Source organism: Primulina eburnea, unplaced genomic scaffold (genome assembly GCF_022965805.1).
Source record: "Primulina eburnea isolate SZY01 unplaced genomic scaffold, ASM2296580v1 ctg9_ERROPOS1000000, whole genome shotgun sequence".
NCBI classification, from domain to species: Eukaryota; Viridiplantae; Streptophyta; class Magnoliopsida; order Lamiales; family Gesneriaceae; genus Primulina; species Primulina eburnea.
This window is the reverse complement of record NW_027331754.1, coordinates 60,685-73,192: the sequence shown is the minus strand read 5'-3', so window position 1 is coordinate 73,192 and position 12,508 is coordinate 60,685. Positions and strand designations below refer to the sequence as shown.

General features: G+C 36.4%; 2 protein-coding genes across 2 annotated transcripts; both read right to left on the bottom strand.

Annotated features, from left to right (window-relative positions):
• Positions 1 to 811: 811 nt before the first annotated feature.
• LOC140822693 (zinc finger A20 and AN1 domain-containing stress-associated protein 5-like) lies at positions 812 to 1,234 on the bottom strand. The gene has a single exon (XM_073183529.1). It carries the CDS (start codon positions 1,232 to 1,234, stop codon positions 812 to 814), a length of 423 nt encoding a protein of 140 aa, XP_073039630.1.
• Positions 1,235 to 7,072: 5,838 nt separating this feature from the next.
• LOC140822696 (AP2-like ethylene-responsive transcription factor PLT2) lies at positions 7,073 to 12,126 on the bottom strand. The gene is given in 12 exon segments (XM_073183535.1): positions 7,073 to 7,268; positions 7,271 to 7,379; positions 7,421 to 7,868; positions 8,030 to 8,106; positions 8,517 to 8,567; positions 8,863 to 8,936; positions 9,665 to 9,753; positions 9,852 to 9,860; positions 10,007 to 10,089; positions 11,195 to 11,603; positions 11,755 to 11,970; positions 12,111 to 12,126. Coding segments are annotated over 11 exon segments (1,572 nt in total). The 5' UTR covers positions 11,903 to 11,970; positions 12,111 to 12,126; the 3' UTR covers positions 7,073 to 7,193.
• Positions 12,127 to 12,508: the final 382 nt, after the last annotated feature.

Sequence of the window (12,508 nt, the reverse complement as noted above, 5' to 3'; positions counted from 1 at the left end):
TTCATGGATGACCTAAATAAAAGATTTATCTCACAAATACGACCCGTGAAACCGTCTCACACAAATTTTTGTCTTATCATACATGTAAAATTTCAATGCAATCTTGATCTCTTTCCACCAAAAAAGACATTTCTTTTTTTATTTTAATTTATACAATAAAGTCAACCAAATTAATAATAATCTTTAAAAACACCGATCTACGATATATATTTGATCTACTTATAGATATCTTTTCGACATATTATATTTTTGTATTTCTTAAGTTCCAAATATATTATCTAAAATTTATTAAATTTAGTCCCCAAATTAGTAACAATCCCACTTGGGTCCACAAAATTGTGTGCCGAATTCCAAAAAGCAAGAAACCCCACATATTCCTACTTATCACTTAGCCACCAATTAGACCCAACACCAATTATACACCGTAACTACCACCCGTGGATACCATCATTTTATTTTATTGCAATCCACACCACCAATTTGTATTAAACTACGAAACACACCCATATTTATCGTTTATTACAAATCGACACCACCAATATCCTCAAATTAGTCATTATCTTAATACTTTACCTGCCAAACAATCTAGAAATACATTTCCTCGAAAGGAAATTAAAACCACGCAATAACTGAAATGACGGTAATACCCCTATCCTTTTATCAAATTTACATCATCTTCCCGCCGCCGTCAGCGGCGTCCGGCTAGCACCGAGGTCGTACGAATCGACCAGCTCAAACTACACGAACATGCGACAAACCCAGCAGATCTTCGATTCCACGGGAAGACAGAAAGAAAAAAAGAATTCATCTTTTAAACCTTGAGTAATTTCGAAGCTCTAACCACCGGGTTTTCCCTCGCGATGGCCTCTCGGCCGGCGGCCTTGTAATCGTAGCTGCACTCGTGCCGGTCGGAATACCTGTGCTCCGGGCAGAAGACATCCCCGCACCGGCACCGGAAACCCACCAGCCCGATCCGCTTCCGGCAGCCCGACCCGGAACACCGGGTCACGTTTCTTGGTCTTTTCAACACCCCTGGGCGATCCGCTTCTTTTGACGAGCTGCCTCCGAAGGTGAAGGTGGTAGACGACTTGGGATCTGGGATTTCTGACGGCGGCCGTGTGGCGGCAAGAATCGACGTAGACGGCGGGGGGATCGATGGCGGAGGGTTGCATATGGGTAGGTTCTTTCCGGGTACCTTGAGCTCGGTTTCTTCTTTCTCCCTCTTCTGCGCCATATTCTGGATTGGATTTTCGCTTTTCTTTCTTCTTTTTTTCTTTTTGGGGAAAGAGAGAGACGAAGCAAATGTGCTTTTTCTGCCTTTTTCTCTACGCAGAATGGAGGTGGAAATGAGGTTACATTTGTGATTTGACAATAAATATGGGCACGCTATTTAATTATGTAAATCTTGTGGGGTTATTTCGGAATCAGGCGTTTGGGGACATGTGTAATGACGCTAATGCCCTTCTGACTTTTTTCTTTTAATTTTTTCATTGGGCCATTGACAACGCCATTTTGGCTCCGTATTGACGTGTTTCCCCGTAGAGTCTCAATTACGGGCATACGAATACGAATGTTTGAAAAACTAGCAATTAAATAAATTATTTTATTTTAAAATATACAAATAGAATTTAGAGTTCCTGTGGATTTTCTTTAATATTGATATGAGGTGTATTAAAAAGATTCAGTTTTTTAATCGTATAATATTGAATAATTTTATGACGCCTCCATAATTTAGAAGAATAGTAATTGATGATACCTGGAAAATATGAGGTAGACGTGTCACCTCATTTAAAAAAACAAAAATTCTTATGAAATCAAGATCGATTTTGTTTCACAAATCTCTTATCCGGCTCAAATCGTGATTTTTTTTCCTTTTAATGCAAAATGTATATTTTTTTCACTTTATGTATGGATCGGTCGATACGTGTCATGGGTATACATCTGCGAGACTGTCTTATAGGAGACATACTCCTATGCGCACGACAGTCATGATCGCCTATGCGCACGACCTACAAAATCTTAAGGAAAGAGTCGAAATAGTTTTCCGACACAACTCCTCCGACGTTATTTTAGATTATGGTTACGAAAAATTGAGTAGAGAACTCAATATATGTGAGAAGATGGATATGCTAAATGGATCGAAGCACATATGGGACAAATCTAATATTTATAGACAGACTTTTATAGATTAATAATTGGTAACCGTTGAAAAATTCGAACCGAATGGTATAACCGACTCGATCTCTTCCCCTGAAGCCCGATCCAGCTTCAAGGATGGTAGGCCTGCAATTAGTACGGTTCAACCCAAATGATCTCAGTACTCGACTCAGGTTTTGGATTGTCCTCAACTCGGTAAAAACCTTTTAAAATGACATCTTCCGAACAACCAACCTCCGAAGAAGACTTACCCGAGCCCAAAGATATATTACGGTGAATAAAGTTCAACCCAAGTAAAACTCTATACAAATCTTCTGTGATGGGGAAATAATCCAAAAAAAATAAAGATATACCATTCAAATAACTAAAAATGAGATAATATCAAATTGAATATCTTGTTTAAGACAACTTACCTATACCAAAATTATTGTCATACACAGACTCTGGTCTTTCATACCTCTATAAATACCATATAATTTTCATTGTTAAGGAGATTCACTCATTACTTACACAAGCACTATTATATTTGCACTCTTATATTTTCTCTCCGAATTGACTTAAGAATCGAATAAGTTGCGCCAAAAACTCTTCTGGCACCCTATAACATTTGTTCATCTACATAGGATTCAGCTCGGTACTCTCTCGCCCAGAGGTACTGCTCGGGCCAAACTTAGCTCATATTAACCACCAGTCGGGTAATTTTTTCTTACCAGACTGAACTCAGAGTACGTGTAATTTCTAGAAAAAGATGTTATATGCGAGCAAGAAGAAAAACTGATGAAATCCGGGCACATTAGGGAAGTGTAATTCTTGAGCTGATTATCCAATGTAGTTCTTGTGGACAAATCCACAAGAAAATAGAGAATTTGCATAGCTTTTCGAGACATAAACCAAGCATGTCCCAAATATTATAATGCACTATCGAGAGTCAATCAGCTAGCCGATTCCACTGTCGTGCAAAGACTTTTGTGCTTCCTCGATTCTTATCAAGGATACCACCAAATTTCTTTGGCCGAGCAGGACAGAGACAAAGTAAGTTTCGTCACTTCAGACGGGACATTTTGATACATGATAATCCTTTCAGGCTTAAGAATACTGGGGACACACATCAAAAGCTAATGCATAAAATTTTCGAGGGCCACATTGACCGAAATATCAAAGTCTATGTGGATGATATTCTGATCAAAACCAAAGCGGCTGAAGAATTTGTTGGTGATTTGGAAGAAAATTTTTCCACATTTTGAAACTATCGACTCAAGCTGAATCCGAGTAAGTGCACTTTTGTTTTATAAACAGCCAAGTTCTTAGGATATATAAATTACTCAAAGGGATATCGAAGCTAATCCGGATAAAATTCTTGCCATCACTACTATAGGGTCGGCCCAAAAATTTCACAAAGTACAAAAGTTGACATGGGTGATCGTAGGCTTGTCCCAATTCATATCCCGGTCACTTGGCACTCCCTTTCTTCAAGATTCTCTTCAAAACCTCTAACTTCGAGTGGAATACGGAAAGTGAACTAGCCTTCTAGGAGCTAAAGTCCTACTTTCTGAGATGCATGTACTTAATAACCTGGACAGGAGAGAGACATTATTTGTTTAACTAGTAGTCACTCCTCGGGCCGTCGGCTCGGTATTGGTCTGAGGAATTCGACCCATCAACACAACTATTTCATTAGCCATGCTTTGAAGGGAGACGAGCTCAATTACACCACACAGGAAAAATTTGTGTTGGCCTTAGTTATAACTGCTCAGAAATTGAGGTCGTACTTCCTTTACCCTCCATCACCGTGCTTAGGGAAAATTATTTCTCACCCAGATGCTTTTGGAAGACTTTTTAAGTGGGTGACCGAGCTTAGCGAATACAATATAAAATTTGTGCCCCGAATTGCCATCAAAGCCCAAGCATTGGCAGACTTACTCCACAAAACAATTCAAGTGGATGAGGAAGAACACTGAAAACTCTATATGGATGGTTCTTCTTGACAAACTAGTAGTGGGGTCGATATTGTTTTAATGTCACCTTGGGGAAAAGAAATAAGTCTAGCAATGAATTTAGACTTTCGAGTAACATATAATGAAATAGAGTATGAAGCTCACCTGCTAGGTCTAAATACTACCCAAAACATGGGAATATGTCGTACCATTCTTAATTCAGACTCACGGCTCGTGATCCAACAAAGCAATGGGAAATTCTAGAGAAAAATGATAAAACTATCAAGTATGCCCAAGACTTTAACTAGGTTGCAGAAGCATTCTCTTAGTTAACCATTCAGCACATACCCAAGACTGAGAATGGAATGGCTGACCATCTGGCCAAAATGACCAGTGCTTTTGTCCGACCTCCAGCTCGGATATAACAAGGTAGGAACTGATTATCAGGTTGAACACACTCAGGAAACTAAGTCAGAAATTAGATAAGGATATTAGATATATAATATTTATTAATACTTGAGCTCAAGAACCCTCCTTACTGAGCATAAACGAATGCGGGAAGTCAAAAGGAGAGCCCTTCACTTTGTCATCCTAAACGACACTTTCTACAAAAAAATCTTTCTCCCGACCTCTCTCAAAATGTTTGGGGAAAGAGGAGGTTGATTACGTGCTACAAGAACTCCACGAAAGCTGCTACAGAAATCATCTAAACAACATGGCTTTAGCTCAGAATTCCTCCTAGACGGATTCTTCTAGCCTAATTTGAAGAAGGATTCCATGGCCATATGAATAAAATGTCAAATCTGTCAAAGACATGCTAAATACAGTGGCAGCCGGCCGAGCTCATGAAATTTGTTACTTCACCATGCTCTTTTGACAAATTGGGCTTAGACTTTGCCGGACCTTTCCCTAAAGCCACGTGCCAAAGAAAATTTTTGCTGGTCGAATTGGATTAATTTTTCAAATGGACGGAAGTCGAGCTCTGACTCGGATCACAGAAAATGAAATGTTAAAATTTCCTCGAAGAAACATTGTATGTCGCTTTGGTATTCTTAGGAGACATCTCGGACAACGAAAGATAGTTCTACGGGTTGAAATTTTAAGGGTTGTGCAAAGACATGAAAATCAATCAATTCATGTCCGTAGAATATCCTCAAAGTAATGGCCAGGTGAAAGTCACTAACAGTTCAATTGTATAAGCATTGATGTTGAGGCTTGGCTTTGCCAAGGGAAAATGGGTGGACGAGCTCTCAAGAGTCTTATGAGCTTATCGCACTATTGAACGAGATGGGACAGGAGAAACTCTTTACAACATGGTTTACGGCTCAGAAGTCGTCCTAACAGCGGAGATCGTCCAAGACAGTGCCTTATATATAATTAACAACCTACATATCGGATAAAGCTGACTTACGGGCCATGGACTTGGATATACTTGCAGAAAAAAAAGTATCTGCTTATCGCAAAATAATGGCTCTACAATATAAGGGTCCGACCTCGATCGTCCGAACCGAGGGACCTGGTGGAGAAAAATTCAATAACAAGGAGAAAAGAGGAAGCTCAAGCCCAAGTATGAGAGACCATCGAGATCATGGAAAAAGTTGGAATAACAACATATTAGATGGAAGACGCTAAAGGAAAGAAGACTAAGCGGCCCTGGAACACTTGCCATCTGAAGAAAATTACTTTTAGGGAGTTCGGATGACAAGTAAGTGATTCTAGCTCTTTTTTTAATTTAAGCTACATTTCCATTCTGCTCATACAGAATATTATTTAAGTTCTAGTGGCAAAATATTTTATCATGTATTCTTATATGTTCGACTTAAACACTAGTTGGCCATCTCACAAAGACGCCTCAAAGTGGAAAAACTTGTACAGACAAACCAACTCGGCACAATATATAAGTCGCACGGAGCTGGCAAAAAAATACATAAGTCTCACAGAGTTGGGCAAAATCACAAAAGCCCAACTAGCTCGGCTCAATATATAAGTCTCATGAAACTAGGAAAAAACATACAAGTCTCATGTTCTAGGAAAAAAACATATAAGTCCCATGTAGCCGGGAAAAAAAACATATACTGTTGAGAACTTTAGGAGTATCAAAATGTATACTGTTGAAAAAAAACATATACTGTTGAGAATCTTATAAGTCTCATGTTCTAGGAAAAAAACATATTCTGTTGAGAACTTTAGGAGTATCAAAATGTATTCTGGAAGTCATGGGAAGTTAATAGGATGGCATATTAAATTACAAATTGCCCATTTTGTCTTATTTTTATTTATTTTTTAATCAAGCTAGTCTTTAAAAATCGGGAGCTTTGGAATTCTAAGCAGACTAATAAAGCAAAATTTAGCCATAACGTACTGAATATGTTATGTATCAGTCAATCATCTTCATGAGTAATCAATTTTTTTTAAAAAAAAATATTAGGACTTAACTAATTAGGAATTTTACTTGAATATCACAGATTATTGAAGAAGATATGCTAAATATCTTGAGTTATAATTATTATACAATATTTCATATTTAATCGTAATTTAATTGTTCATGACTAATACGAATTTCGCAGCCCGTCAACCAAAGTCTATATATATCAATCTGAGATTTGAACATAACTAAATACTTTTTTCAAACAAAATTCCTATTCGCACCATCTATAGCTATATGTTGTAAACAAAGCAAGACATGTCAATTAGTATAGGATTAATTAGTCCGAATCTTGAGCCACGACGCATGACTGAACCACGACGAAAAAAAACTGTGCAATATTAGATTCTTCTACCAATGACATAAGTCCAAGGAACTTGATGTAAAGGGTAATTAAACTACATAGCAAGAAATTATATATATGCTTGATGAGAACCTAGAGAATAAAAAGACAAAACGTGTTACATTTAAAAAAAAAAGATATAATATCACTTAAATTTTCTCTGCTAAGTTTAACATCAAGAGTAATGTTAGTCCACAAACAAAATTGTCGAGATCAAGAAAATTTGAATGATTAAACCCTTATAATGCATGGTTCTTAATCATCACATTCATACCATGTTAGTTCAATTCCATATTGTGATCTGGAAAAAAAAAAAAAACAAAGTAAAAATTTCTCAGTGATTCCACATATTAAAAACACTGGCATTTGATCCCTGAATAGTTTCCCCGGACCATCCGGTATAAGTAACACAGCAGCAGCAGAAGAGAAACGATCATGATCCAATTTCACCACAGCATTCTCTTCGTTACCCGACCCCGAACTATTCAAACACAACCCGAACCCGTTTCCCGAAAAACCCTCCTATTACTATCTACCACAGATGATGATGATGATGATGAAGAAGAAGAACAGCCCATGTTCATCAACCCATGCAACAGAACAGGATTATTCTGCAGACATTGGTTGTAAAGCTGAGCATTCTGATGCATGACGAAACTTTGGTGGCTTCTTGAATCTTGATCATAAAGCGAAAAACTAGGGTTCTGCAGAGTGAGCAAGGGTTGAGTTTCGTGCAGGAGAGGATAATTCGATTGAAGAGAAGTGGTTGTGTTAGGGCTGCCATAGGGGAAACTTGAGGTTAAGTGCATGATATCTTCGTGTTTTCTCGATAACTCCATCGCCTGCGCTTCCTTGAGACGTTTGGCCGCGCCACCGCCGATGGGCAGGGTGGTGCTGCCGAGAATCGCATTTACATCATACCGATTCATGTCGAAGTTGGTAACTGCGTTTAGACCTCTGAATTTTATGGCTGCAACGTCGTATGCTTCAGCGGCTTCTTCCTCAGTGCCTGTGAACAGTGCCATGCATGTGATAGAATTAGAATATTATCCACAACATTGGAAATTATTTGGAAAAAAGTTCAAATAATTTAGTAATTATTTTATTTTCTTATGATAACTGATTAAAGGAAGTGAATTTCAGATTTAAAAAAAGTGTTTGATGGCTTACTGAAAGTTCCCAAGTAGAGATCTTTGTTACCAGCAACTCTTCCTATTCTTGCTTGCCATCTTCCATGCTGGTGATGCCTGAATATTCAAAAGTATATTAATTATTAAGTTGAAAATTCAAAATAGAACAACGGCACCAAAATTTTATATGCACGCTATATATCTAAAAGTTGTGCTGTTTTGGCTATCGGTAGTCTAAACCGTAAGAAGTTTGATCTTAGTATAATAAGCTAGGTTATATTTTTCTTTTACTTCTTTGTATCAGAGTACTCATGTGCCACTATACATGTCAATTATGTTCGACGCCACTTCATAAAAAAAAAATTATATTGTATCAAGAATTGACTCTGACAATTTATAAAAACGAAAGTCAAAACTGACCAACTTATTGAATAATTTTTCTAAGGTTTCAAACTATACATATATATATCAGTTAAATCATATGTTATCATCTATATATTTATATATAAAAGTAAATATTTGAATACCTTGTTACCCCACGATACATTGAGGCCCCCCTGGAAAACCCACTGCTCTTCCTGCAGTTCAATAAAATAGTGACGAATGTTTCATACTAATATAATTTAATTCAACTATATATATAGTTAAATTAGTGATTGTTTCTGACAAGTCTATAAGTTTCTTTAACTACACACAAAAATCGAATATGCCGTCGTCACTCGTAGTGATGTAGTGACATAATCTTCTCTTAATAATGAGAACAACTTTTGTTCAAACCTACGACAAAGCGAAAAAATCCTTACCCTCAATGTAAAATTATTCATAATAATAACTGAATATATATATATATATATCTTAGTTTTAACTACGTACCTTCTGATGGAAGCCACAAATTCTTGCCTTGTCATGAGTTTCATCTCCTCAAGCTCCTTTTCATAGTTGCTGATCTGAAATTAGTCAAATGATATATATCTCACAAAAAGAAAGAAGAAAATCTAATTGTTGGAAAAATTATTTAAATCATTCTACAATTTAATTTGGAGCATATAAAATTTTCAGTAAACTAATCGCTTAAAATTAGCCTTTATAAAAAATTTATTGTTTTCACTTTTCTTTATTTTTTATTCAACAGGGTGCAAACATGCATGGCCGTAACATTTTTATTTGAAATCAGATATTACTAATATGCAAGGGATTTGGATGATTTACTGTATTGAAAACACAACATTAATTGGCGATAGGTATTTTTTACACGAGACGATCACATGATCATCTTGTGGACATCATAACATATATATAATATAAATTTAAAAAATTGTCAGATTAAACGAGATGATCATGTGATCATCTCGTGTAAAAAATGCACAGCATTTGGTGTTATGTTGGTCTAATCACGCCAACTCCCGAGTATAAATGACTAATTTATTATACTAAAACAAAATTTCGATTATTTAAATGACCAAAATCTGAACATAGCCAACTTTTTAGTTCTCCGCCAATTATTTTTTTGGGAGGACCGGATAAGGAGAAACAGTTCTATCTATACATTCCATTGTCTAAATTTAAAGAGAAATCGGATTTTTTTTCAAAATTTTCTGGAAATGCAATATGATTTAATTAGTAATCACAATAAATTAAATCGTCCCCCTCAGACTTATTTCATTGTTTAACTTACATGGAAATTGGTAGTAGTAGATGAACCCCAGTATTTTAGAGCTGCTAAATCATAGGACCTAGCTGCTTTCTCTTCTTTGTCATAACCACCTACTCAAGAAAATCAATACAATGAAGTTAAAATAGTCCAATTTACAAATAAATATATTGAAGAACCCATAAATTGGTGAAGAAATTAATTCACTTACCTAGATACACTGAAAGGAAGGAGCAGTTGTAGTGGTAATTATTGCCATAAAAAAGAGAGAAAATTAAAATAAATTAATTGTCTTAAAATTTTGATTATTGATATTTGAAATATTTCTTGGAAGTTAATAATTACGAAATTAAATAAATTTGTTACCTTGACGCCCTTTTCTAGATTGACCTTCCCTTCTGCAACTATTATCCCATAAGTGGGCTTCATACCTTCCTGTCCACCTATGCCTGAATTCAAAAGCCAAGCCATAAAATTCATTCGTTTTTTCGAAATCCATACTATTATATATGTAAAATAAATATACGAGACAGTGACCGAAGCTTATGTGGTTAAAAAAATGACGATTCTTTGTTTTGGTGAAATAACTTGTTTTTTTTGTTTTGGTCCACTAACTTTTCAATTTTGGTATCGATACAATAACTTCTAAATTTTGACTATTTTTGTCCATCTAACAGTAGAATGTTCATTTTTTTTGTCAAAAAATGTTAATTGGAGGTGGTTAAAGCTAAAGTTACCAAAAATTCACGGATTTCTCGATTTTGAAGGAAAATAAATTTATTTAGGAGCAATTAACATAAAAAAAAGTCGAACAAAAAAATTTCACAAGTTCTATGCATTCCACCATAAACATTCAATATTTGTGACACCAAAATGTGCTTTAACGATCATCTAATTAGAGGTTTTTTGGAGAAAATTGAACATTTCATTTGTAGATAGACAAAAATAGTGAAAATTTAGAAGTTATTATACGAGGACCAAAAAACAAAAAAATTGACAAATTATTGGACCAAAATTTTTTTTCCCTATTAATTGGCGTCCTAGTTGGCAAAAAAAAAAAAAACAAGAAATGCCCAATTGTTTAGCCACATCAGCTTCAGCCATCGTCTCGTAAACCTTTTATCGCAGAAATTGGCAACTTCGGGAGAGAATGGACCAAAATAGCCGAATACGAAAAGTTAATGTACCGAAATAAAAAAATTGACAAGTTAGTAAACCAGAACCATAAAAGGGGAAAATATTGGACACAAAAAGTATTTTTCAATTCCTTTTATTTATCCATGAAATTGATTCTTCGAAAAAGTGGAAAGAACTCGGAATCCTCGATGTAAATTCAATATCTTTTGATACTCTATATATGTATTCGATAAAATCTTCGATGGTTATAAAGTATAGTGCTTTCGTGTTTTTGTTTTTGTTTTTTTTACTTTTCTTGACACCGTAAATGATTTTAGCTGAAGGTTGAAACAAGAACTTAAGTTGGAAAACCCTAATAACATGCTCATCTGAAAGTCTTGGCTGTTGTTTAAAATAGAGAAATATAACGAGTATCACCTGGTTACGCCGCGATATATCGATGTTCTTTGGCCGAACGTTTCCGAAGTCCTCTTGGAGGCAACCTCGACAATACTAGTATTGCTGTTATCGACACTAGGAGTGGCGCTAGCACTGGTTTCACTAGTTGAACCCTTGCAACTTCCCATGGAGAGTGTCAGTTGCTGCATTTTACAGCCATTTTCTTGGAGATTTGTGGTGGCAACAGAAGCCGAACTGTGTTGCACCGCCGGGACGAGGCTGTTGCTCGAGAACAAGTAATCTGTGTCGTCCCTCGTGTGGATATCGTTGTAAGGGACGAGTTCCAATTGGTTACCCGGTCGGCTCACGCCGAGGAAATCAGCAACCTTTGGCCCTTTGTTGATCCCTTGTTCAGCGTTAATGAAACTCCACTCTGCGTATGCTACATCTTACCAACAACCAACCAAAAAATTAATAATAATACCAAACTCCCACACACATTCAAGAATTTACTCAAGTAGTGCAATTCGATGTGTATTGGGACTCGGAGATAGTAAACATCAAGTGACCAAACTTCACTGAGATGTACTAAAATTTACCTTGGCTTTGAAATGGAGTCTCAGCGTAATTTTCATCAACCGAGCCTAAAGAGAAGTGATGAGAGTCTGCCGTCTGCACGTGTAATGGTGGCAACGAAGAATGGGTGGTGGGAGAAAGAGGAAATGAGAGCCAATTGTTGGAATTCATGGAACCCTTTTTCGCTGAAGAATTCTTACACGAATTCGAACTGTGTACCGTCACTGAAAAGTTGATACCTGCATATTCCAAAAGCAGCAAAGAGAATCACAGGTCATTGATGGAGCTGTGTACATAATATATAAGATTTCACACTAGCCCAGAGTTAAAAGAGAGTTAAATTCGAAACTGACAGATGTGAAGATTTTCTTTAATTTACCCTTATATAAAGAAAAGCTGCGAATTGAACTCAAAAGTGTTGCATATGGTCAGTCTTCTCTTGCATATAAGGAATGATAGATGTGGAGATGACAAATTCAGCAGCGGGCTCTAGACCCGCAGGGTGCCACTCGAATAGTGTTAAGTGTTCCATATCGGTTGAAAAATATCTGAGCGTTGCATTCATAGACTTGACAATCTTCCCTCTTTGAGCTAGTTTTTTGGGGTTGAGTTAGATCCAAGTCTCAATCGTAACATGATAGCAGAGCCTAGTTTCCATCGTGTGTTGAACTGTCCATAGTTGGGCCACTCATTATGTCCACAGTTGGGTCATTTTGAAAATTTTACGCTTCTTGTGTTCATTTTTTAGCGTAATAGGGTGTATTGGTTGTCTTACAT

Coding starts and splice junctions, on each gene's coding strand:
- LOC140822693 (XM_073183529.1), bottom strand. CDS start 1,234: ATGGCGCAGAAGAGGGAGAAAGAAGAAACCGAGCTCAAGGTACCCGGA.